Source organism: Serinus canaria, chromosome 4 (genome assembly GCF_022539315.1).
Source record: "Serinus canaria isolate serCan28SL12 chromosome 4, serCan2020, whole genome shotgun sequence".
Lineage (NCBI taxonomy): Eukaryota > Metazoa > Chordata > Aves > Passeriformes > Fringillidae > Serinus > Serinus canaria.
Window position 1 is genome coordinate 65851826 of NC_066317.1, and position 27144 is coordinate 65878969.

A 27144-nucleotide genomic window follows, 5' to 3' on the forward strand; every position below is an offset into this window, starting at 1 on the left:
ATAAATTAAGCTGAGTTGTAATATATACAACTTCTTGTGCTTGGGAGAAACACCTCCCCACGTCACTTTTGGAGAGGGTTTTCCTAATGAAGCAGAAACCCCAGCCCTGTCCCATCCCTGCATAGCTCAGGGATATTGAGCAGAGGATCTCCTGCCTCTCCTGCTCCCACCCCCTGGCCCTCCTATGGGAATCCATGTGCCCAGGGGAGGGGGCAGAGCAGCCCTCCTTTTATAAGCCTGGCCTCACAGCACATCCAAGCTGGCAGGAGTGCTGGGAGGTTTGGCTTGCTCTGAGACACCCACCTCCCAAAGCCTGGGGTCCCTGGGATGACCAAAGGAGGAATGGAGTCAGTGGAATTGTTCACAACTGAAGGCAAAGGCAGGGGTTTGAAAGCCCAGAAGGAATTCTTGCCTGGGGATGTCATCTTTGCAGAGCCAGCCTACGCAGCCGTGGTTTTTGACAGGTAAGAGAAAAGCACTTGGAAAACTCAGACCAAAAATAATCTCGCTGCAGAATTTCATCTGGGTGGTTCTATAAAAGTTTGGAGGTGCTTGGATGACATCAGAGAAGGGATCAGAGGGAAGTCAGGAGCCCTTCTGGAAAGACAAATCCTCAGCTTGTAGGGAATGTCCTTCCCAGGGCTCAGATCAGCTTGTCCACTTGCAGCAGGTGCAGTTTGTTTCCATGTGACCTTGCAAGGTGCTTGGTGTTGTAACCTTTGAGAAAAGCAGTGAAAGTTGCATGCATTCAGTGCCTCACAGAAGCAGCCCCGTGCTACACTGCAGGAACTGCCAGGAGTCAGGGGAATTCAGGTACAGGAGTCTCAGGCTGGCTTTGCTGAAGTCTCTGGTGGGTTATACATGATAAAAGTGAGTTCTGTGGTGCTCTGCTCACTTTTACCATCCCCAGCTGCACTTCCAGCTTCATCCCCCGCTGCCCTGGAGTGAGGAGCTGGTGGGGATCAGCAAGTGACACTGTTTCTGTTAAAGAGATTTAATATTTACAGCTGGCTGAGCTAACTGGAGACAAATGTCTGCTTTTGCTCTTTCACGAGACTGGTTTTAAATTTATGTTCACACTTATGTAGCCAGACTCTGAGTTCTGGTGCAAGGATATTTTTCTTTTCTGCTGCTGGTTTTAATCACAATGTTCACTCAAACAGTGCTGCTGGTGTGGCTGGTAGGTGCCCACTTCTGCCCTTTGGATCAGTGGAAGATTCACTTAAATAACCTGGAAGAGAAAAGATGCAAAAATGGATTTCTGTGTTGTTTTCCACAGGGCTAAATCTAAATTAAAGCCTCTGACACAAATGAAATTTTTTCAGCCTTATAACATGGTAGCTGAGAACAGAATGTGGCCCAGATTTTTAAACTGAGGACTTAGATGGCAGCTGAAGGTTTAATTCTGAGCTTAAAGTTGTGAGTGTTCTTCAAGGGCATCATGGTGAGTCCTGAGACTGAATTTTTAGCCCCAAACAGCTCCAGTAAATACCCTGCACCTGAAACAAGGATGTGAGCAATTCTGCTGAGCTGAGTTTGTCTAATTAAATCGGGTTTGCTAATGAAGTCTGGGGCACAAGCAGAGGCTGTGCTGCTGCATTAGCCCTGGCCATATCATAGCTGAGGCTGCTCAGTGCCACTGTGTGAGCTGGCAGTGGCAGAGAACTGGATATTAAATAGGCAGAAGAAGAAATAAGTTTTTTATGTGTCTTACATTCACTGTTTCTTTGTCCTTTAACTGTCAATGGGTGAACATGATTATGAATCTTTGCCATAGCAGGAATGACACCTTTAGTTTTTATTTTAATATGTCATTGCAAGAGCTCACATTAAAAATGTAATTTTTCACTTTAAAATGTTGAGTCCTTGAAGTCTTAACCCTGAGCTCAATTACAGGAGTTGGTGACAAAATCATTTCTCCTTGATGTGTCCTTTTAGCTCTTCAGCCAGCAATTCAGTTTCACTCGTGTCACTAGCTGGAATTTTGTGGTGATTTGCTTTGGAAGTGCCTATGGACAATTATTTCTCTCATATGCCTTATTAAAAATACTTTTTCATTTTAAACCACTGAAAAGGTTTTGACTTTTGATGGTGGGTTAAAAATATTTTTTCTTCCATGTGCAACGTTGCACCATGCATAGAGCAGAGCTGCCCATGTTGAAGAGCTGCAACTTTGCTGCATTTTCAAATGTCACTGGTGTAATGTGAGATAAGGGCAGAAGCTGTCCCTGCACCAGCTCAGACTGCAGGCTGGGACTTAGGCTGAGGTTTCCAACAGAAAACCTCAGATGTGTTTCCCTGCTTCCCTCCCCTCCTGCCCAAGTTTAGCTCCCAGAGGGCAGGTCCAGAGGTTGAGCAGCAGAAGTCAAGGTAAACACAGCCCTTCTCTGCCACTGTTGTGCAATAATAATGGGTTCTTACCCTCCTGTGGCACATTTCATCTCAAAGCACCAAATATGGGTCAGGGGTGAAACACAGTCCCAAAATCTCTGACACAGACCAAATGCTTGTTGCTTAGAGCTTGCCAGGATGTAGCCTGGCTGTGAGATATAATGGAATCACCCATTTTTCTTGTGGCAATTACCCTGATGCTTTTCTTCCACACCAAGGGCTTTGGCTTTAAAGGTCCCTTCTACTGCTCTCCCTGGGTTTCAGCTGCATCAAACTCCATTGAATGAATTGCTGTCAAAGAAGGGTTGCCTGCATCCTCATATTCTTTATTCCTGCAGATAAATCCACACCTGGCCTTGGTAGCTGGTTTTACCCTACAGAAACTGCTGTTGCCTCTACATGGATGAAGAGCCCAGTGGAGGGGCATGTGTTTTTCCTAGCCCACAAACAATGGTGTATGGCTCCTAAAACTGCTGTTGAATCTACACTATTAAAAAGGGTCCCAGCCTGCCCAGGGAAACCCAAAATCCAGAGTCCCTCATCCTAGGTCACCTCAGTATCTTCCATGCCTTGCTGAAAGCACTGTGGATGTGTCCTATGGAAAAGGGACTCAAATAGGAAGGATTGCTGGGGGTTTTTTTGCTCAGGCCCTACCCAATATGTGACCAGATTTTCCAGAGATCTCAGCTGTCTTTGTGCATAAAGACCACACAGATGCACAAGAGTGCAGAGCTGGTCTCTGCTTTGCAGCCCTTTGAAGAACTCAGTCCTTTGGGAAGTCCATTCTCAGTCTGTGGGTATGGAGACCCTGAACTCCTTCCCCTGATTTTGCTGTTGAAAGGTGAATGGAAGGCAGCTGTAGTGCAGAGGCCACCCAGGGATTTCTGTATGGCTGCATAGGATGTGCAGGAAAAGCAGAGGTCTGTTTGAGATTAGTAGGAGGAGCTCTGCAGAGACACAGCACCATTGTGCAGTCCAGAGCACAGCTTAGAATGGAGATCAGACTGGGATATCAGCCATGATTTACCTGGCCAATAACCAGATGATCAAGTTTAAAGTCAGTAACCAGATACATGTGGGAGATTTGACAAGCTGCTAGACAAATCAATGCCATTCCTGTACTGACCCAGAAAGTCAGAGCTGTTATCACTGCTGGGAGCTGTTTGGAGAGGCTTTTCTATCAGCCCACTATGGATCCAATCCATATATATATATATATACACTGTGGATATCACTGTACAGACTCCAACCTGACTTACCTGTGTAGATAGGGATGAATACCTAGACAAACAGATGCATGTGAGGAGCTGTCAGAGTGACTTGTCACCCAACTGCTCTTTATTGATGTCTGTCTTTCTGTAGGAGGCTGAGATTGAGGAAGTGTGGAGATTTTGTTTTGCTAGGAAAAAGGACAAATGTTTCCTTTGACAAAACTCTATCATCAGGTAGAGCCTAACACTGGAATTCTGTGTCCAGACAAGTGAATCCAACATTAAATGCTGGTGTAATCAATGGAGCTCTATATGTGCAGTGAGCTGGATGGCTTTCCTTTGAGCTGAATGGCTTTCCAGACCCCACTGAGGGTGGTGGTGAATCTCTACTCAGACACAGGGGGTTCAGATGAGCACATATTGGGGTCTGAATCTACAGGCTGCGTCCCACCCTGGAAGCCCCTGAAGGTCACAGGGACCCTGAGAGCCCCTAAAGTCACTAAGGTTGGTGAGGGCTTGTACTCTTCAGGCCAATGATGGTCATCTGAGCAGCAGTTTTTTACACAGTGCCAGAGACTTTTAATCCAGCAGTACGTAAAACTCAAAGAAAAATGAGGTTCCTATAAACACCAGCCAGCACATAGTCAGATTTTAAGGCCAGAGTATGACTCACAAGGCAAACTCTGTTCATTCCAGGGGGGTTGTACTAGGACTAGGTGACCTTTAGAGGTCCTTTCCAACCCAAAGCATTCTGATTTTATGGTTCTATAACTTAGTTGCTTCACACGGTGTACATTTAGTGTTGACTCCTGTATCAAGCCTGCTACTTCTGCCTGAATGAGAGCAGGCTGCTTAAAGAAATGGTGAATACTGATGGCAAAGGGGTGCAGAACTCTGTGTGATTTCCAGGATAATGTGCAGACACAGCCTGATCTCTGATTTAGCCTTGCTGACATCAGCTGAAATATCACCCAGGAAACACCACTGTCAGGCTTTGCCCTGACGTTGAAGCAGAAAGCTGGAAATGCAGCTTCTCAAGGGATTCTTTGCTTTTGTTGGGGTAATTTTTCAATTTGCAAAGGCCCTGAGCCCCTCACTGAAGCTTTCTCTAATCCTTCTTCTCTTTGCTTTCTCCTTGAAGATCCCAGGTCTCCTTTCCTCCATCACTTTCCTGACCATGGCATTCCCAGGGCCTGGGCTCTATGTTCTGTATGTGACCTTCTCCTCTGACACATCCCTTGGCTCTCAAGCCTGCAAGAGTTTACATTTCCTATAAGCAAGGGGATGCCTCATATGTCTCTGTCAGCCTTTGCCAAGAGAAGGTTTGCTCTTTAACCAGCAGGATTTGAGGGACAGTAGTCAAGGGAAGCAGTGTCATGTGGTGGAAAGTTGAGATCACCTGAAGATCTGCTTGATGAGAGATCTGCAAATTGATAAAAAACTGAGATAATGGAATTTTTGCGTGTCTTTTCATGTACAAAGAGGCCAAAAACATTTTCCAAGGAAATGTGGGGAGCTCTGCTATTGTAGTTAGGATGACCTAGACATACAAGAAATCCAAAATTATCCATAACAGCATGACTGAAAAGATTATGGGAACAAATTCTTTGAGCTGACACCAATAAAAACTGAGAGCTTATGTGATCGTATTCATATTTTAAAAAATGTTCTGGGGTTTGATTTTTTATTACTATCTCATCTGTTCAAAAGCCTAATTAAAACCTGGGAACAAACCCAGATTTTTTTAAGGAAATCTCACCCACACCTCAAAGAAAAGGCTGGGAAATCTTGTAATGAAAGATACAAAAATAAAATAGTCAAATATTAGTCTAAAATAAATCCTCTTCTCAAATCAGAAAAACTAGGATATATCATCCCTGACATTTTAAAGATGGAAGTAGAAGCTCCAATTCTTTTTTAAAGGAGCAAACCCATTCTTATGCTAAAAATTCATCTTTAGGTAGCAGGTGCATTTTCTTAGGCTGTTGTCTTTAGTGCAGTGTTACAGCCTCTGCTTTGAAAACCAAGGAGACTTTGCCCTACATCTTCAGTTGCTCTTATTCTGTTCTCTGTAGCAGACTGAGGAGAGAGATGCCCTGCCAAGCAATAATAAATAGGATTTAGGTGTAAGTTAGGCCACCTCTGTGTATCATCTGTGATGTACAGAATAAGTTTAACAGTTTGGGAGCTGCTCACTGTGCCTATCAGCTCCTCAATGAAACCTCCTCTGTTCTTTGCACTGAAGCCATCTCACCTGGCTTTTCCAGGCCACAGAATGAGATGTTTTGTGAGCTGGGTGGCAGAGGTTTGGGCTGTGCATGTCTCAGAGATGAAGTTTATACATTCCCTGTGACAGTGCTCAACTCTGGCAGGTCCAACAGACCTTAATCTGTCTGAATCCAATCCAGCAGTCACAAGAGTTATTTGTTTCTTGTGCTTTCACTGCAAGTTGTGCTTGCAGGAGCCATGGTTCAGTTGTCAGTGCTGTGTTACCTCTTGCATTTGTTGGCTGGCATGTTGAATCACTGCTTTTGTCACTGCAGCTGCATTCAGGATTAGTTGGAGTTGTGTGTCCCACCTAAGTGTGGAGGTCCCAGTTGCCAGGGTCCCTGTTGTGGGTTTTTCTGGGTCTGGATTGCAGGCACTTGAGACAGCAGTTCATGTTCAGACTCAGGTGTTTATTATTTCTTATCAGTAAAACAGTCTCACTGCTGTGAGTTCTGCAGCCTATCATTAGAAGGCACAAAATAGCCAACAGTCTCTTGTTCCAAGGGCTTTAATACTAAACTATCCAATTAAGAACTGACACCTGGATTATTTTCCCTTTTAACCCAATAACTGATCCCACAGAGCCCACAATGGGGACTTTTCTGCCCAATTACAAAATGCCACCCAAACCCCTGAAGAAGAAGGAAGAAGCAGCATGAAGAAGAAACCCAGGATCACACCCTGTGCTCTCCATCTTGCTGCCATCCACAACACACTAAAAATCCCAAACCTCAATTTCTCACCAAGTGACACACCTACACTACTCTCCATAATCTATTCACACTTTTGTGTATTCTGGTTTATCTTGAAGTCTAGGAAACTTCTCCTAGACTGAGAATGAGGGTGAAAGTCAGTGCTGCCCTGGGGGTCAGGGCACCCAGAGCAGACAGAGGAATATTCCCTGTGGTGCCCTGGGTTTCCACACCTAAGTGACACCAGAGCACGTGAGCCCTTCAGAGTTCAGCTTGGTTGATGCTGGGGTAGGAAGGAAAAGTGGCCAAGGAAACCTGAAGCTCCCCAGAAAGTCATTCAATGTGTCAGTCAGTGGCATCTGCCCTCTAAGTCAGCCCTAAATCCTGACCTGGCAAGCTTGTGATGGGCTGGAGGCATCACTGTACTAAAGAAGATCCTGCTTTTGGGCAGGGTGAGAACCAGTTCTCACTATGTGTGGAAAAGGGCACTGATCACCTCCGAGGTTGTGGAGTGCACAGACAGAGCAGGAATCAGTTCTGTTGTCCCTGGGATGAAGCAAGGGAAGCTGAGCAGGAAGACCCAGAGGGTTCAGACCTCCAGGGTTCCTTGGTGGGTGCCACAGCAGAAGGCACTTCCCCAGGGTCCTCTCCAGGAACTTTTAGCGCTAACTTTGTGCCTCAGGTTTCAGCTTTTATATTTTTCAGATTCTGTGTTGCTTTAGTGTGTAATTCTGAGCTTCCTATTATGGGATGGTGAGCTCTCTGCACAGAGCAGGGAGACAAAACAATTCCTGTTCTAGCTGGGGACCAAGGACAAGTGATCCAAATCTCAGCCCAAGAACACAAACCCCGTGGGCTGGAGAGAGAAAAACAAGGGTGGGACTGCCTGGGCTAAAGCTGGGATGGGACAATGAACTGCAAGGTGCAAATGGAGCAGAACTGATCCCAGGGAGAGACCCCGTGACCAATTGTGCATTTTGTGACCATTTTGGTTCATCTTGGGTGCAGCCCTGGCGGGGCTCTTGTGCTGCCCAAGGTGCATCCATTGAGGCATTCTAATAAATCCCTGCTTTATTCTTTAGCTCTGTCCAGTCTCTGTTCTAGGTCAGCCTTCCCAAGGCATCAGCCTGGCCATGCATGGGTGTGGGCTGCTCTCTGTACTGGGGGGGAGATCTGGGATACCTGGAACCATTTTGGGTTGTGTTAAACACCTCCTAGACCAGACAGAGAAGGTTTTATTGACCAATGATTTCCACAGGCTGAGAGACTTAAATTTAATCTCAGGCTGCTCCACTTGGAGAACCTCAGCCTTGCGGAGGGGATGAGAGAGGAGCCTGTGAACCATGCAAAACTTTGGTGTCTGGGTGTTGTGTGTCTCCAGGACAGGTGGAACCAGAACCCAGCCAAGGGAGAGCCCCACTTTGTCCTTCCCTTTTGGGGTATCCAGCTCTGAGCTCCTCTGACACAGCAGAGTTCGCACAACTGCCAAGGGGCACCTGGGGGATTGAGGTGCTTGCAGATATTTAAGGAGTGCTAGTTGAGGTTTTATGGAATGGATTTCAACTACTTGTGTCTTCTGATTGTTTTACTGTGCCAGGAGTTGAGCCCAGGCCTCTGGAGTCCTGATAACACACAGTATCCACAAATTCAGTCTTTTTTGGAACCATTTTGGGGCACAGAGGGTCCCATAATGGTTTTGTAAGAGCTGCAGTATTTCTTACCCTTGCCAGTCAGATTACCTGGGAGTAATTGTTTCTGCAGTTTCAATACCACAAGGGCTGTTCCTTCACTTTCTCAGAAAGTCTTGTATCACATTTTTGGAGCATTTCTGTATCTCCTCAGAAATGAGGGATTTGCAGAGCTGGTGGTAAGTTCTGCCAGCCAGGTTTGCTTTGGAAAATCTGGACCCCCCATGCAATAAACAGCAAAATGCAAAGTTAGCATGTCAATATTTTTTTTATCCTCAGGGAGCAATCTGAGGAAGAGAAGTTCCTGGTAGAGGACTTGGATTTTTCTGCTGTGTGTTCCCTTCCAACCTGTCATTCCCCTCTACAAGGAAACTTCTTTTCTTTTATTTTGCTTTCTGACTGCCCTTAAAACACCTGGGTGGCAGGAGGGACCCCCATTCCCCATGTGAGATATCTCCCTGTGCTTCCTGGCACGATGTAACCATGTGGGTTTATCAGCTCTCTGGCTCTGCTTTGCCTTACAAGGAGTGTAATCTCTCTTGCACCTCTCTGCCCCCCTGACCTGACAGCTGACAGAGCACAGCCTCACATTTCTCACCAGCTCTCAGCTCTTCCATTTGACACAATGGAGCTGGCTGCATCCCCCTTCCCAGACACATTTCCCCCTGCCCATCCCAGGTTCTGCCTTACACTGGGCTCCCTCCAGCACTGCTCACTTTCCCAAACCTTTTTTTCCAAACCTCATTTTTGCATGTGGTTTTGTCTTATGTGGGTCATCCTGCTTTTAAATCTGTGGCCCTCTTTATCCTGCAAGAGCCAAGGCACAGAGTAGATTAAGCCATCAGCTCACATAATATTTTCAGAAAAAAGAAAATGCATTTTAAATGTACTGTGATATAAATATAAACGTGCATATGTATGTGTGAACCTATGTATAGGTATGGTAGAGACAAAGGAGAATCTTTGGGCTGGGGCTGTGAGTCTGATTCCTGCTTGTGGCACATCCTCCTTGCAGACTCATCAATATTTTTTTTATTTCCACATGCCTCAGTTTCCCCACTCTGCACTATGCACAATTATAAATGTTCCTTTGATCATGAAGCCTCTGTGGTCCCTGAGCTTTTTGCAGTGAGGAGAACCTCCCTTCTGGCACCAGCAGTGGCTGAGTGATGGGAATTTAAATTCTCCTGTACTGTCAAGCCTGGCTGGAGGCCCAGATAAAGTGGGTGGTTGCCTGGAGAAGCAGACAGCTGCAGACACCAAATCAGGCAGTGAAAAGCCTTCTCTAGCAGCAAGGGGAAAGTCCAAAAATTTTTTGAACAGGAGACCAAAGTGTCTCCCTTTCCTTCTCAGTGAATTAAGTTCTAGGAGCAAAAGCTGGACACCTGAAGGGGGATATGGGGGAGGCTTCCTCTCAGTCTGGGACCCTGGACACTCTCAGAGGGAGGATGTGAAGTCAGAGTTCATCATCAGTATCCTCCCCCAGCCTTGGTTATGGTTACAGGCACACAATTGTAGGATGCTTCTTGGAAATCCTGTTTTGAATTCCCCAAAGATGAAATACCCCTTTTGAAGGGGTCCCAGTTATTCCATCACCATTTAACTTACAGCAACAGCACCAGGCAAGAACACAACCATTAAGCTGGGTGGGATGTTTCTCCATCCTCCCCAAAAATCTTGAGGGGTTCATTGTTTCAGTGTTGAGAGGGTCCCAGGATGAGGTGAGAGATGAGAATCTGACTCCAAGTTCTCAGAAGGCTGATTTATTATGATATGATATTAGAAGAAAATTATATACTACAACTAAAGAACGAGAAAGGAGACATCAGAAGGCTAGACAAGAATGAATCATAAAAAACCCATGACAGACTCAGCGAGTCCGACACAGCTGGCTGTGATTGGTCATTAATTAAAAACAATTCACATGTTTGGATAAACAATCTCCAGACCACATTCCAGAAGCAAAACATGGAGAAGCTGAGGCTTCTCATCTTCCCAGGAGAAGAAATCCTGGAGAAGGGATTTCTCATAAAATCTCACAGTGACAGTTCTTTTCTGTGTAGGGGTCCAAAACTGACAGGAACTTCACTGGGCAGAGCTGGGCCTCACTGATCCAGGGTGTCCTTCTGTCCTTGCAGCCTGACACATGTCATCTGTCACACCTGCTTCAAGAGGCAGGAGAGGCTGCACCGCTGCGGGCAGTGCAAGTTTGCCCATTACTGCGACAGGACCTGCCAGAGAGCAGCCTGGCTCAACCACAAAAACGAGTGCTCTGCCATCAAGAGGCATGGCAAGGCACCCACTGAAAACATCAGGTGAGAGCTGGCCCCTGTGGCCTGGGAGAGGACAGGACAGACCTGGGACACGTTCTTCTCATGGAAAAGAACAGCTGGGTGGCCTGATGTGGGCAAGGTGGAGGTGGGAGGAGGTTTATTAGCATCCCTGAGATAGGGAGGCGTGTTGTGGTGTTGTTGGGGGTCCCCAGGATGAGGTGAGAGATGAGAATCTGACTCCAAGTTCTCAGAAAGCTGATTTATTATTTTATGATATTACATTATATTAAAAGAAATTATATACAAAAACTATAGTAAAGAAAGAGAAAGGAGACATCAGAAGGCTAAACAAGAAATGATAATGAAAACTCTTGACTGACCAGAGTCCTGTCGCAGCTGGACTTGGATTGGTCATGAAGTTAAAACAATTCACATGCTGGGTAAACAACTCTCCAAATTACATTCCAGAGGAGCAAAACATGGAGAAGCTGAGGCTTCTCATCTTGCCAGGAGAAGAAATCCTGGTGAAGAGACTTTCATAAAATATCATGGTGATGGAGGAGCATCAGTGGTGCAAGAGATGGGTTCTTGTTTGGGGTTTTTTTGGTGCTGGGCCCCAAAAACTCTGAATGTGGTGAGGTAAACCTTTCCTGCATGGTTTAGGAAGTGTGGGAAACTGGGGAGTATGTGGGAAAGTGAAAGAAGAGATGGGTTCTTCCCCAGTTTGCCTATAGGATACATTAACTTAATTGCATTTGCTGGGAATGTCCCGACAAAGGCAGGAATGATGAATCTGACTCCATGTTCTCAGAAGGCCAATTTATTACTTTATGATACTATATTATATTAAAGAATACTATGCTATACTATACTAAAGAATACAGAAAGGATACTTACTGAATGCTAAAAAGATAATAATGAAAACTCCTGACTCTCTCCAGAGTCTGACACAGCTTGGCCCTGATTGGCCAAAGAGTGAAAACAACTCCCAGCAGAATGCAATGGAACAATCACCTGTGGGTGAACAATCTCCAAACACATTCCACATGAGCACAACAAGGAGAAGCAAGTGAGATAAGAATTGTTTTCCTTTTCTCTGAGGCTTCTCAGCTTCCCAGGAGAAAAACTGGGTAGGAAGGAATTTTATCAGAGAATGTGAATGCCACATAACTTGTCTTCACATTCTGGCTCCACCATAAAAAATGAGAGGAATCCTCAAGGAAATGGGAGCAGCTGTGGAGGGCTAAGGACCTGGGGATCTGTAGAACATCTCCAAATGAGAACACAGGTGCTGGGACAACCCCCTGAATCTCCCTGTCCTTCAGAAGGCCAGGGACACTGACCATCCATCACCCATGGGATGCTGAGCCTGTCTCAGTCAATCTACCTGCACACCGTTCCCCCCAGGAGATGAATTTTGATGAATTTTGTTTTCTCCACGATGAATTTTGATGAATTTTGTTCTCTCCACGATGAATTTTGCTCTCTGCATGTGGTGCTGGTGCTGTGACCCCCGTGGCTGTCCCCTGGCCAGGCTGGCTGCCCGCATCCTGTGGAAGATGGAGCGGGAGGGCACTGGGCTCTCCGAGGGCTGCCTGGTGGCCATCGAGGAGCTGCAGAACCACGTGGACAGCTTTGGGGACGAGGAGAAGAAGGAGCTGCGTGCTGATGTGGAGAGTTTCCTGGAGTTCTGGCCACCCCACAGCCAGCAGTTCGGGATGCAGCTCATCTCCCACATTTTTGGGGTGGTATGTCCGAGGGCTGCAGTGCATGTGGGGGAGGTTTGTAATGCCAGCTTGGGGAGAAACTCTGCAGCTGGCCTCATGAGAGGATGGCTGACTTCATCCCATTCCCCACCTGCTTCTCCTCTGCACTGACACTCGGAAATTGAGGCATGGCAAGGGCAGAGGCTGAGATATTTTGTCTGTCTCAATGTGCAGACAAGTGTTTTGCTCAATCATAGGTGCTGCATTTTCATCACAAGTCCCACTGGGCATCTCTCTGCTCCTGGGAGAGCTGAGGAAGTAAATTTTTACTAACTACATCTAGAATGTATTTGAACATAGAAGACCTGGTTTAGTAGACACATTAAAGTCTATTAATATTGTGTGCATCAGATTTTTTACATTGACTGAATATATACAATAAAAACTGTTAAAAATGGAAATATATTTAATAATATCAATCACGAAGTTGTTAACTATAAATTTTTGCCCTCAGTGTAGCAGAGAGGGAAATTCCAGTTCAGGCTGAGCTGCTCTGCTCCCAGCCCTGGGTATCCCTGCATTACCCCCTCAGCTCCCAGCCCTGCCAAGAGGAGACACAGGCTCTGCTCACCCCTCTCCCAGTGGTTGCTGTGCAAGACAAGCTGGCCTTTGCCACTCCCAGTACAAGGAGAGGACACAGCATGCTTTGGTACCCACACCACAAGGAAAACCCAGTCCACTGGACACAGGGAGACTTTGTGTGTTAATGACCAGCACAGCTTGTCTGTGCAGGAGCAAGGAAGTATAGAAAAACTACAGAATCAATTTACAAAGGAAATAAAACTATTATCAGGGTAAAATAATCAGCAGCTAGTTAATTATTTCCTTTGATTTATCCTGTCATGTTTCTCTTTGCAGATATTTCCATAATTTATGCTTGTGACTAAAACCTGCTCTGTTCATAACAGTGTATCATATAAAAAAGTGAAATAATTTATTATTGGAAAATATGTCATGCAAAAGTAGTAATGCTGAAAATTCACAGCAAAGAGTAGTAGCTGGGTTTTATGAGCTTTGAGGGCAACCCAGCAATGATCATGTTCAATACAGCAGTCAAGGTTAATTTCTAACTGATACCTATTTTCATGAGTGTGAACTTTGCTTTCTGCTTGAATTGCCTCAAAGTCATTTTCCTGTGACCTTTCTCTGAATTATTTTCAGGAACCAAATATAAGGAAATCAATGCATGGGCCAACCAAGTTTATCTTAGGCATCCCAAGTGAGCACTGACAGCAAATATTCTGTAACATTGACTCAGCTCTGGCCTGGTCCCTCTGCACGAGTCCTGCATTGTTTCTCTACTGATGTTTTATCCCAACTGGAGTGTTTCAGCTTTTTCTCCCTTAACACCTCTTCCTGTCTGTGTTTTGGGACTAGATCAGCTGCAATGGCTTTACCCTCAGTGACCAAAGAGGACTGCAGGCTGTTGGTGTGGGAATCTTCCCCAACCTCTGCCAGGCCAACCACGACTGCTGGCCCAACTGCACTGTTGTCTTCAACAATGGCAAGTGAGTGGATTTCTTTCCTTTGGTGCAGCTGGGATGGATCCTAACAGCCAACACTCAGCAGGCTCTGTCACCCCCAGTCTCAGGTCCATGCCCCAGAAAATGTATTAATTCTTCTTTCCTTCTCTAGCTCAGAAAAAAACCCCAAACAGTATTTTCTTGCTGAAGACAAACTGATTTCTCTCCTGGTTATTTAAAAAATTGTCATCTGATGCACTAACAAATGCATAAGATTTGACCCCAAATCCAGCAACCAGCAAAGAATTTTTCCCTGGTTTCTTATGAGTTTTCTAACTAGACTTAAAATAGGTAGCTAAAGTAGTAAGTAGCTGTTTAACTCACCCCTTACCATTGAAGTCTCATTTATAGATAGCCAAGGAGTAATTCTACTTGCAAATTATCAAGGATTATGCTGAGTCTACAACCAGGAGTTTCTCCTAACCAAAGCTTGCAGTCAGCTGTGTATCACTATCTGCTGGTGTGTTTATAACCATTCCTAACACAACCTCCATCTGCTGAGAGTGTGCCATCTCAATTAATCACTGATTAACTCTTTAGCCATGGGCCTTAGTCACAGTTGTGGTTGTTATCTGCAAGCAGAGTCACCTGAGAGTGCAGGATGCTCTCAGACTCTGGGCATTCCCTATTCCCACCCCAGTCCTGTAAGAAAACCTCTGCAGGATGAGTGAGAAGGGAAAAGATTCAGTGGGAAATGGGAGATGTCTCACCAGAGCTGGGAGTGGAGGTAGCCCACAGGAGGGATGCTCTGCCCTTCCCAGTTTCCAAGCCATGACAGGTATAAACTGCTGTTGATTCAGAAATTTGCAGTGTGTGCAAAACATTAACTGGGGGAAATTGCTTGACAAAAACTTCACAGCCACAGGATTTCCTCTGATCTTTCTGCTACTATTTTACAGCTACCTGTCTTCACTAAACTTTAGTGCTATAACTTAACAACCTCTCTTCCCCCCAGCCTCTCCTTTTTTAACTAACACTGGTTTTGCACTCCAGTTATCACTGCTGGTTTTCCCTGATAAAAATGCACCAGCACTTACCAAGCAGCTGGTAAACAATCCAAGAGAAAAAAAAAAAAGGATTATTACCTTGGTGGGAAAAAGGGTCTGATCCAAAGTCAGGTTGGAGTCTGTACTATGATATCCAGTTGCCCTGGATTGGATCCATAATGGGCTGATAGAAAAGCCTCTCCAAACAGCTCCCAGCAGTGATAACAGCTCTGACTTTCTGGGTAAGTACAGGAATGGCATTGATTTGCCTGGCAGCTTGTCAAATCTCCCACATGTATCTGGTTACTGACTTTAAACTTGACCATCTGGTTATTGGCCAGGTAAATTATGGCTGATATCCCAGTCTGATTTCCATTTCAAGCTGTGTTCTAGAGAGCACAACTGCTGATGTCAGTGGAGACCTTTCTGTGCAGGAGATCCAGTCCCCTTGTTCCTTCCAAATATCAGGAGCAGGTTTTGCACACTCCCTGACCTAGACCACTCCTAAAATTACAGTGCCAGGGCAGTTCTCCACAAATCCTCTATGGCCCAGTCATGGACAATCTGGTCCTGGCAGCTGCACATCAAAAGGGAAGCTCTCATGCAGTGCCACATGAGCCAGCAGAGGCAACCCCCTTGTCTCCTGTCAGTACAGTGTCCAGTGCTATGCCATGTACCCATTTTTTTGTTGTTGTACTTGTACATGTGTAAACTGCAGATGTTTGTTTTGTCTTTCAGTCATGAGGCTGTAAGATCAATGTTCCACACACAGATGAGGTGGGTCAGTCTTGAAAGCATCATTCTCCTCCATTACCCTGTACCCCCCATGCCCCATGTCTAATGGAAAAGATGCAAAGACCCCAAGGGGCTCCCTCTGTCTACTCCAAATTCCACTTCTCCTGTTTTCTAAACTCCTCTCCCCCTGTGTAAAGCCCCACTAAACCCAAACCTCACTTAACTCTGCATTTTGTAGTAAATTAAAATAATAGTGGTAATAGACTGTCTTCCCCAGGGTGAATTCCTCTCTGCCTTCCCACCCTCTCCCTTGGCTTCCTCCCTGTCAGTATTTCCCCTCTCCACTTCTCATTTCTCCTCCCCTGACAATGGCAAGAGCATGAAAGTCAGAACAAGGTCTTGCTAATCTTGTACAGCCCAAAATAAAGCCTTGCATATTAGGAGATGAGAAATGACTGTGTTACTGACACACTAAATACTCCATGTTTCTCCTGCAACAAACTGTGCCCGAGGAATGTGTTGCCTACAGTAGCAGTACCATGAGATGTAGGTTTCAATTCCTTTTTATCATAATCCATGATTAATGTTCCACCTTTTAATGATGCCACTGTTACCTGATCCAAACTAAATAAATCACAAAAATATGTACAAAAAAAGTCTTTGCTTTACTCATGGCATTTGGTATATTATAGTCAGTGTTCTTAAGGGGACACTGCTGCCTTTAAAATTTAATTTCAAGCAGGCATGCATTTTCTTCAAAGAAGATGTGAAATACATTTGAAGTGCTCTTCTTCACCACTGAATCTTACTCAGTACATTATAAATAGGGCCATAAAAAGGGGGGGAAAAGAGTTTCACTTTGATTAGAGTTGCTATTTGGGGCAATTTGAGTTTTGAGCTATCAGGCACTCGCTGTGCCTGTGCATGCAGCTATCAAGGTCCCTGCTGCTCATGGCAGGCACTGGAGAAAGAGCCCTTGACAAGCTCAGTGCTCCTGGCTGACAGTGTCTCTTTAACTACAGTATTTAAAATATGCCATGTGTTTCCTGGCTTACCCCAAAGGCTATCAATGCCCTCCACACAAGGGATGGCTGCTTAAAATACCCCTGTGGTGCTTGGGCTATCAGGGGCATCATGAAAGTCAGAGGCTTGATTTTGCTTCTCTGGTTGCATGACTCACTTTGTTGAGGATCCTGTGAAGTGTGAACAGGAATGTTTATATGTGTAAACATTCAGATGGGAATTTGCTCTTTTTTGTGCACTTCCTCCTGGAGTAGCTGGTTGCACCTTTCTCTGTCTGGCACTTTCCTGTGGTTGTGACATAACTAACAGCTGCCCTTTGTGACAATGGCATGTTTGGTGGTAAATTTTGGATGAAATTTGTTGCTGATATGGCAACACCCAGAGAAGGTCAAGACCAGCCTTGGAGAAGAATTTTGGCAGCAGCTTTAGCAGAGCTGGAAGACTCAGAGCTACACCCTTGGTCCTGAGAGCCTGTTACAGGAATTCTAAGGGAATTAAAAGGGAATTAAAAGGGAATTACAGGAGAATTACAATCCCTTTGCAAAAACATGATCACACAGAATAAGTTGTGTCCTCCCCAAAAGGCTTACTTCTAAAGCACCAGATGATTCCTGTGAGTCCTCTGCCACCTCTGCCCTTAGTGAGGCTTTTGTTGGGTTCCACCTAGAGCACCTCACGTTCAGGTGGGAGCCAGCAGGTCCCCCCCAAGCCCATCTCAGGGCAGACATGTACATTTAACACACTGTTGAGCTCACTAGTAGTTGGGAGAGGAGGTAGATACAAAAGAACCACCTCACAGTTGGTATTTGATGGATTTTTTTTCCCATTCTGGCCAAGTTCTCCAGCCAGTTGTGCCTGTTTAGCCCCTACATCTGAGAGATGGCCCAGAGTAACTGGGACATTCAGTATGTAGAGTGAAAGAGCAACGGAATAGTTCTGAATCTCCACATTATTTAAGACCTTTTGCAGGGAATGACATGAGGGAAAGGCAGGTACAAAGGTCTGGCTTTCCAAATCCCATCATCAGAGGCTTGCCATGGATTTCGTTAAAAGAGATTGGCAATTGAATTGTGGTAATAGGTCAAATGAGCTATTTAAAAATAGACTCTCTCCAGATAATTACTTCTAAGCTTTTATGTGGAAATGCAAGAACAGGGTGAAGGCATCTCTTGTGCAGCACCCAGAGGGAATTTGTCTTAACTTTTCAAAGTGAAAACAGTACCTAAGGCAGCAGAGCTCAGGATCTGGGAGTGTAGCCAGGGGTGTGTGGGTAGCATGCAAAACAGCACTTAAAAAAAGACCCCAAATCCAGACTCAGCATTTTGGTGTGTATTTCTGATCTCAATGTTTTTTTTTCTTCTGGTGAGATCTCCTGCAACAAACTAAAAATTGATGTCTAGGTTCAGCCCCCATACGGATAAATTAATGGAGCCATAACCTCTTTACAGCTCAGACCTTTACATATCCCTACCAGGGAAGGGCAGGAAAAACTGGTGTGACAGTGTTGTTACTCTGTATTCAGTTAACCAGCCTGCTGTTCACCTCTGCACTGCCTCCCTGAAGAATTAAATCAGTGCCTTAGGGCGAGGGCTCACCTCTGCAAGGCAGAGCAGGCTGCAGGATTTGTCCCTGCTGGCTCTGTGCCTGCACTTCTGCTTCTGCTGCTTCTCCAAACACACATCCCATCTCCTGTGCCCCCAGGATCGAGCTGAGGGCCCTGAGCAAGATTTCCCCGGGGGATGAGCTGACAGTTTCCTACGTGGATTTCCTCAGCCTGAGCGAGGAGCGGCGGACGCAGCTGAAGAAGCAATATTACTTCGACTGCACCTGTGAGCACTGCAAGAAACAGCTCAAGGATGACCTGATGCTGGCAGTGAAGGCAGGGGATAGCAAGGTATGGTTTGTCCTGCAGTGTCCAAACCCAGTGGTGGCTGCATCTCCTCTACCAAGGCATCTGTGGGTCTCTAGGACTGTAGTTTCTCAGCAGTCTTGATAGGAACATAGTCAGATTTTGGCAATGTGAAAAAATGAGACCAGAACTGGACCTTGATTGGGCACAACATCAATTCAAGCCCACCATGCAAGGCCAGTTTAATCCTTATTATGCAAGATAAGCACAGTTTTTAATTTTAAAAAGCCCCCAGAAGTTGCCTTTAACCTAATAGTCCAACAATAGACAGGATGCAAAAATATGGGAAGATTAGGTCTAGAGCTGAGAAAAAAAATGCTGGCATTTTGAGATTGTTGTGGTTTTTTGTTTGCTTTTGTTTGTTTGGGTTGTTTGTTTGTTTGTTTGTTTCCTGAAAAACTGCAAGGGACTCTACATTTTGAGTATGAAAGAGAAATGTGTTGCAGGTGATCCATGGTGACAGGACTAACGAGTGCTGCTGGAACTCTGTGGTTTGTACCATCACACTGGCTCCAGGAATGTGGGAAGCCTGAACTTCCAGTCCTTCTTTGCAAAGGGCTGTCACAAGGAGTTTGCACCATCACTTGACATTTTTACATGCTTGCTGTGGGCAGACTGACTATGAGGAATTTACATGTTGAACTGCTCATTTTTAAGTAATCTTTCTTTTCCTTGGAGGTCTCACAAGTCATCCAGCAGGAGGTATAAGGCTGTGTCATGCTGTTGGCAGTGGCTTGGCCAGCAGCTCCAGTTTATGAGTGTGCTGGCAGCTCTAAGAGCTTCTTTTAAGTTCCTCTGCCCAAGCATATAATTGCTCATAGGTTTTGTGATCTCTGGCAGTGTTACCTTGGGGATTTCTACTCCTGCAAGCCTTATAAAGTACATAAGGAAGGCAGAGCAAGGCAGAGCAATTAGTGTATCATCAAGTCATTGATCTGCGGAGTTGAGCAGTCACACCATGAACCAAACAGCCCAGGGGATGATGTGGAACTGGTGGGAAATGAAACAGAAAAGCTGGGATGAGGAAATGTGGCCTCACAGAAGCAGTGCCACCAGGAGAGACTCAGTGAGATGCAGCTTCCTGGGAAGGAGCACAGAACTCTCAGCCTCCCTCTCAGGAGGTGCCAGGAAGCCAAGCTCAGTCCTGTAACTCTTTCAGAGACATGGAGCCAGGAAAGGCTGGGTACTGCAGAGTGTAAATCTCTCCTCGAGAAAGGTTTAGAGAAATAGCACTGAGCTGATATAAGGGAGTTCCTTTAGAGGAGACAGGAGATGGAACTACAGCAGACCCTTTCCTTGCTGGGTCAAGTTCTCCTCTACTGCAAATGACCCTGCTATAATCCCATTTTAAATTATCAAGCTTCATTTTACAGCTAATGCTGACAACTGTACCTCTCCACTCATAATATAAAGCTGTTCCAGAGCTCAGTTCTCTGATGCAGAAGGATTTTTATCTGCCTTTCTGCAGCAGTATTTTTTAACACATTCTCCAGTAGACAGCATTAAAAAAAATCTCATCCCTCATTCAACACCTGCTATCAAGTCTTGAGTGAACAGTGAGACCATGAATCACAGAATGATTTGGCTGGGAAGGGACCTTATAGATCATCTCATTCCACCTGCCCTACCATGAGCAGGGACACCCTTCCACTAGACATGCACCACCCCCTTTTTTGTGAGCACAGCACAGAGCAGGAAAACATGCACTTCTGGGGGAATGTCCTCCCCAGTGTGAAGTGCTTGTGCAGAAAAAGCCTGTGAGTATGCAAGGTGCATGATTTCAGCTATTAAAAATACCCCATCCACAGACAATAAGTATCCAGGCTGACCTCACCCTCAGAGCACGTTGGCTGTGTCACATTTCCTGGGCTCAGGCACACTTGTCCGGGGGCAGCAGCACTCACAGCTGCATGGAAAAAGTGCTAGGAATACATGGGAGATAGACAGCTTCCATCCTCAACAGCTGCTCTGACCTCCAGTCCTTCACCCCTTCCAAAGAGCAGCAAAGTTCCCATTGTTTATAGTGGCAACTGACTTAGAAGTCTAGTAAAGGCAAGGGAGGATTTTTATTAGACAAAGCCACTGTGGAAATGCTGTTTAAGGTGCCTATTCTGGGAGCCTTGAGTCAGACAGCACAACAATGTGATTTGAACTGACATTAACATTGCCTTTGGATGTGCTCTGTGCCCCAGGACCCCCTGTGAGCTGCTCAGGCAGCTGCCCAAATCTGATTAGCTACAGTAGCTTCAGTATAGGACTATAGAATAATAAATCATAACACAAATGTTAACATAATAACATCTGTAACAGATAGGGGTAAATGGATCTGAAAATTATGGGATTTTCTTCAATACTAGACTTTGAAGAGGATCTCCCAACTAGATGAATTTCAGATTCCTCAAAAGTCTAATTGACTAGGTGTGGAAAAAAGATAATAGGACAGTCCTACAGTCCTGACTCCTAATCTTTGCATCATCCTTCATTGCAATATTGGGACTCTGCTTTTGATCTACACCCAGAGGTCTTTCCTGGCTGCTGGCTCTGCTGTGTGTCTCCAGACCAGGCTCTTCCCAAAAATCCCCAGAGCCACAGGACTGTGGGCTGATTTCAGATTGCCTCGTTTATGAAAAGGAAGGTCAAGATAGCTCAAATAGTTGGGAAATGCAAATTTGAAGGGCTCAGAGAAGCAGAGGATGAATGGTTGTGCTGGATATTGTGTTATATTTCAGTATTAAGGGAATAAAGAAGTGGCAGCTAATTATGAGCTCATTAGTGTTTTGCCAGGTGTTCCTAGATGTGCTTCATGTCTTTAAATGCATGGTAAAACACAAACTTCTTTGAGGTGTGCAGGAAAACACATTTCCCTATCAGGGTGCAGCTGAAATCTGTGCTCAGCCATCTCAGGGTATTTGGAAGCAATGACAGCATTTCTCAGGATAGGTAAAATCCAGGGATCTTTCCTATTCCACTGATCTCTCAATTCAAGAGCTTTATTTCTCTCTAGCAGCTGCACTGAGAACACCTGATACTCACCAGCTGGTGGCTTTCACAGCCTCTTTAGTATCTCACGAGACCTCTCAGTTGCAGGGTGAATTCTGCCCCTTCTCCAGAGGGGAAGAGTGATGGGAAGGGTTGAGGAACCTAGTCATGCATCTCAGAGGCACATGGCCCCTACCCTGATGGGAAACACTCTCACTGAAGTCAGCAGGACCTTGACCTTCTGAACTGGAACTGGGACATTGCAGCCCATTTCAGCCTTGGGCAGGTCTGAGGGGCACACTGGCATTTGCAACCAGCAGTAGAAGTGGTGATGTGGGAAGCATCCCACCAAGCTGATTTGGCCAAGGGTTCTTTCAACCAGTACGTCTTGGCATGTGTGAGGCAGTGCCTTCTCCTCATTGGTGTTCCCACTGCTGTCCCCAGCCCTCTGCAGACACAGTGAAGGAGGTGATCCAGCTCTCCAAGGATACGCTGGAGAAGATCAACAAGGCCCGCATGGAGGGACATTACCACGAGGTGAGTCCTGGTGCTTCTGCTCTCTTGCTGCACACACACTGGCCAGGAAAGGAGGCCTTGTCCCCCTCTACATTCACAATTTATGGATGAAACTGTAAAGTACAGCCATGTCTGAGGCACCCCAGACTAATTTCTTTTGTAGTGATGACACAAAGATTCAGGTAACTTCCAGCACCTCTGACTGACACAGGTGTTGAAGGCAGGGCTCCTGGGTGAAACTCATGAGTTGCAGGGCAGGTGAAACAAGTCAGCTCTGCCAGGTTGCCTCAAAAAAAGAAGGACAGTGGATTTGGGAAAGGAACAAGATCATCAGGGGTCCTTGTGTTGCTCTCTTCATGTTCTGTGTTGCTCATTTGTTGGGTGCTGAGGATAGGTTTGGGTGAACCATGTTCCACCTTGGAGCCCAAGCTGCAAGGGCAATGGGTGAGAGAATTCAAAAAAATTCTTTTTTCTCTCTCTCTTTTGCTCACCCAGGAAATATTTAATTGTTCTCCTCAGAGAGCACTCCAGGTTGAGTAATGACCTCTGGGTTTTAGCTCTCTTTGGGAAAAGGATGAAGCACCCTGGAACAGAAATCTGGACACTGACTTATGGCTAGATCAGGCGTGGAGCAGTGCAGCTCTGTGTCTCCAGCCCCAAGGGGTCACTGAGAGTATTCCTTGCATTGAATATTTTCAGGAGGCTGGTGGGTGGCGTCGGGGTATGAGTCCTAATAGGCACTTGGTGTCTGACTATACCCAGCCTCCTGGACTTCTCCTGAGCAGTAGACATCACGTTTTCCTCACCAGTGTTAGCAGTGTAACCCTGGCAGAGAAAGCTGTGAGTTCCAATCATTTTCCTAGGCTGAATTTTCTCAACAAATCAAAGCACATCCTCTCTTCCCCATCCTTCACAGAAGCTGGCTCAGCTCTGGGACTGGTATGGACTGTGCAAACCACAGGGTCTTGGGGTGACAGCTTCAGGCCCAAAGGTGTAGGAATGTGCCAAAAATATCCTTTGTCCCCTTAAAAAGGAAATCAGCCTTCGATTAGGTGAAAAAGGTGTCATATAGGCCTGGAGGACTTCATCTCAAACTTAAGGATAGTTAATTGGACAGGAGCCAAAAAATCCTGCCTGGGCAATTCAGTAGGAAAAGAGGAGAACCAAGAAACTAATCACTTTTGTGAGGTGTTTTACCAGGGGCAGGAGGGCCTCTTGCACCTGGATTGGTTTTTCTCTGTAAAGAGTTTTGTTATTTTGCCTTTTATTAAAACCTTTTTGTTTCCAACACTGCAACAGAAGCCATCCTGGTGATTTTATGCCCTCTAAGGTAGCTGAGCTATCTTGGGTGTGAAATAGACCTCCAAGAGCTTGTGAGACCTGGCTTGAGGAGGTTCCTATTTCACAAAAGTGCTTGGACTCACCCTTCCCTGTCCCTGCCTCCTCCACATGCAGGTTGTGAAGCTGTGCCGTGACTGCCTGAAGAAACAGGAGCCTGTGCTGGGGGACACCAACATCTACCTGCTGAGGATCCTCAGCATTGCCTCCGAGGTGCTCTCCTACCTGCAGATGTTTGAGGAAGCAGCTGACTATGCCAAGAGGATGGTGGATGGCTACCTGTGCGTGTGTGCCCCTACTCCTGGCAGCTCTCTGTGCTCGTGCCATGTTCAGCAGTGTGTTACAGGAATAATTTTCTTAGTCTGCTCCCATGAGGGCAGTGCTGGTGAAAAAATTCATATGGGGACCTTTTTTGTACCACCAGACAGAGAGGGGTTCCTTCTTAAATGCACAAGGGCTCCCAAACATCTTGATTGTCTAAACTGGAACTGGAAAATGGTTTAGGAACATCTTTCACTGGCCTTTTTGTTTTGTCTCAGAGGCATCTCAGGCCTGCCCTTGCCCTGCAAGACAGAGCCTGGGTGCAGGACAAAGAGGCTGTGACTGCAGGAGATGTCTGTTCCCTGCACCCTGCAGGAAGGAGAGGTCAAAGAGAAACATGTCAAAGATATTCCCTCACTCCTGAATATTACATGGATTTTCTCTTGGCTAATTATATAGTCCTGTGGTAAAAGCTTAGTGAGAATAAAGAAATTCAGTTTTAGATCCAGGGTAAACCTCACATTAAAAATTACATGTTTTATTATTACTGAGGTTTTATAACAGGACTGATGAGTATTAAACAGAAGGAAAAAAAAAGGAAAGACAGAAAAATAATGGAAACTGTTGAGAAAAAGCCTAATTCATCATCTCATTCACCCTTCTGGTAGGACATCTCACTCAATACTTGTCTTTTTGGTCAGTTCTACCCCAAAGGCTTGTTATATTTTGTTCTTTTGCAGAGGGGTGACAGAGTCACCTCCCTAGCTTGCAGGCCTGACAAGCAACTTCATGCCCCATCCCTGGTGCTCAGCTAATTGACTGAGAGAAAATTCCTTCCCCTCTGTGTTCCTCAGTTTTTCAGCCCATGGTGAGGACCTTGGTAGTTTCCTTTCTTGCTTTAACTGCCAATTCAAAATTCCAAAGAAGACCTTGAGGGCAGATTTTCAGCTAAGTCTAAGCAGCTTCTAACTCTGCTTCAGCTTTCAACGCTGGATGTAGGGGAGAGGTTTCATTTTTCCCACCTTAGGCACTGAAAATTCCCAGATGAAGGGATACATCTACAGAGGGTGAGATGTACATTTCTGGAGTCTCTGGAACCACCTGTTTCTCTTCCTGCTTTGAATGAGGAACTGGTGATTGTTGCATTGTTACCACACTAAGTGTGTCAGGTTAAGCTGGTGCCAGCTGAGCTGTAGGCTCAGATCTGTGTTCTGCTTGTGCCAAAATATTGACACAGTGTGGTTTTCTCTTGGCATGAGATGACAGAGCTTGGCTTTCTCCAAGCCAGGAGTTGAACTTTCCCAGTTCATCCCCTATCTTTCATAACTCATGTCCCTGTACAGCTCTGTCCTTGAGTAATGTGTCCCGCCCCTTTCTAAGAAGGGCACATTGCAAGGGCACTGGCTGCAATAGGTTCTTTACCTGAGTAAACAATCTGCTCTTTGGCAAACATGCCATATCAGTGACACTTTTGGGAACCCAGATTTCTCCTGAACTGAAATTACCCAATGTTTTCCCAGGAAAATTTACCATCCCAACAACGCGCAGCTGGGGATGGCCGTGATGCGGGCGGGAGTGACTCACTGGCACGCTGGCCTCATTGAAGCTGGCCATGGCTTGATCTGCAAAGCCTATGCCATTCTCCTGATAACCCATGGGCCTTCCCACCCAATTACCAAAGACCTGGAGGTAGGTGTCATCTCCTGTTCTGTCTCTGCTCTCTACCTGGGCAAGATTACAGTCAAGCTGTAGAAACAACCACCTGTAAGAGCTGAGAGATGTATTAAGTGCTGACTGCTTCTTACCAGTGCTGTGGTTTTATCTAGATTCTTATACATTCTGCTGGGAAATGCATGTCCTTTCTTGTTGGAAATTTTCATCCCTGAAAAAGAGCTTTTATTCTGCACCAGAACATACATGAGAAATGGCAGCTGAGACCCTGAATCTTTGAAATTGCTGTGCTAAAAGACAGAGCCCCCCATTCTTCCAGCAAGCTGATTTCACTGCTCTCAGATGGATGGCATTGCAATTTGACTATATCAAATGTGGTGCATGTGCCCAGTTTCCCACCTGAATTTCTTTATTGGTGTCCATTCTTCTTTATTTACCACTCCCCACTTCTTCTCAGCAGCAGTGTGTTTTTTCCTCAGATGACTGATAGGTGCATTTCTTAGCTTAGAGTCAAGAGTGGAGATCTCAGGGAATTGCATCTACTCAGATGTGAGGAATTATTTACAATTGCAGCTGGGATCTATTATTTCTTTAGCCCCAATTCACTTTATGTGACCTGTTTGCTTAATAGCATTCTCCTTTATTGCCCCCAAAAAATTATAGGATACCAGATCAAATCCTTTATTGATATCTTAGTCCCAATATAACAGAGCTATAACCTTTATTGTTGCAATTTTATACCATCAGAAAAAATAATATCTACTACCTAAAGCAAACCTGTTGACTGTTTCCATATGTGTAGCAAAGGATGAGACACAGCACCTCCATTTCTCTGTTTCCCTTCACATTTTAGGAAGAAAATAGTGGATATATGGCAATGCTTATGCCTGTGCTCCTAAACAAAGGGTTGACTGACAGGTATAAAACTTATCCTAGAATCCCTTCTGATCCTCTGCTATAATGCAGCACTAGGAGTGACTGCTGCTGATGAGCTCTGGGATCTACAGGGTGCAACTGTGGGACTGAGCAACCCTCGTCTCCCACGTGAGGTGACCCCACCCTGGTGATGGACCACCCCAGGGGCCAGGCCCTGGGTGTGGATGGGAAGTGCACTCATTTCCTGGCTCTGCACAGCATCACCTCTAGGTCCTAAATCACTTTTTGGAGTGTGAAGCTTCCCCGTAGCCAGTGAAAAAGCTGGATGTGGGAAAGGCTTCAGCACGCAGGCAAATGGGAGTGAGAAAGGAGCAGAATGTCTATGTCCAGCCAGCTTTGGTCCTGCTGGTGGGACACTGAGGGCAAGGTGTCTCATTTACTGCATGGCCTAGGACATCCCTTGGGGACAGTGCCTGATATTGGCAGTGTTTGACTCACGTGCTTTGAGGTCCCCTGTGTCACAGGGTTTGTAACCTGCTGTGTCCCCAGGTCATGCGTGTGCAGACAGAGATGGAGCTGCGCATGTTCCAGCAGAATGAGTTCATGTATTACAAGATGAGGGAAGCTGCCCTCAAGAACCAGAAGATCCAAGTCATGCCTGAGCCCAGCAATGAGAATGCACCAAGCCTCTTCCACAAAAAGGAATAAACCCAGAGCTTGGCACCAATTCACGCCTGCAATGTAAGATCACCTGTGGCACTTCCAAACACTGGGAATGTGATACAGCAGTGGGATACATCCACAAGGATTGTTTCCAGTGGCACAAGTCTGACAGAATGGACCTGCTGGGGGAGAATCCTGAAAACTCTCCTGAGGGCTTAAAGCAGAAGAGGTCCTGGCAGAAACAACATCCCTTTTTCTATCACTAAGGCATTAAATAATCAAAGAAAAAAACCCTGTAATAAAAATATTTACATTTTTATTGGAAGCATGTTTTTCTCTACATATGTCCTGGTTTTGAATTCCTTAGTTAAATTT

General features: G+C 45.6%; 1 protein-coding gene across 2 annotated transcripts; it reads left to right on the forward strand.

The window, feature by feature from the left end:
* Positions 1–34: 34 nt before the first annotated feature.
* On the forward strand, positions 35–27088 carry SMYD1 (SET and MYND domain containing 1). 2 transcript variants are annotated; one of them, XM_009098586.4, is made up of 10 exons: positions 35–464; positions 10389–10565; positions 12058–12271; positions 13667–13797; positions 15537–15575; positions 18258–18450; positions 21889–21981; positions 23416–23579; positions 25080–25248; positions 26656–27088. In XM_009098586.4, the coding sequence occupies exons 1-10, from the start codon at positions 328–330 to the stop codon at positions 26812–26814; spliced, it is 1476 nt and encodes a 491-aa protein (XP_009096834.1). In that variant the 5' UTR covers positions 35–327; the 3' UTR covers positions 26815–27088. The 2 variants fall into 2 exon arrangements, with proteins under 2 accessions (XP_009096834.1, XP_009096843.1); XM_009098595.4 differs by lacking the exon at positions 15537–15575.
* Positions 27089–27144: the final 56 nt, after the last annotated feature.

What these genes read in the sequence shown, in the direction of transcription:
- SMYD1 (XM_009098586.4), top strand. Translation starts at nt 328, where the DNA reads ATGACCAAAGGAGGAATGGAGTCAGTGGAATTGTTCACAACTGAAGGC. An exon ending in GCACCCACTGAAAACATCAG is followed by an intron (nt 10,566 to 12,057) that starts GTGAGAGCTGGC and finishes TCCCCTGGCCAG; the next exon opens with GCTGGCTGCCCGCATCCTGT. An exon ending in TGAAGGCAGGGGATAGCAAG is followed by an intron (nt 18,451 to 21,888) that starts GTATGGTTTGTC and finishes TGCTGTCCCCAG; the next exon opens with CCCTCTGCAGACACAGTGAA.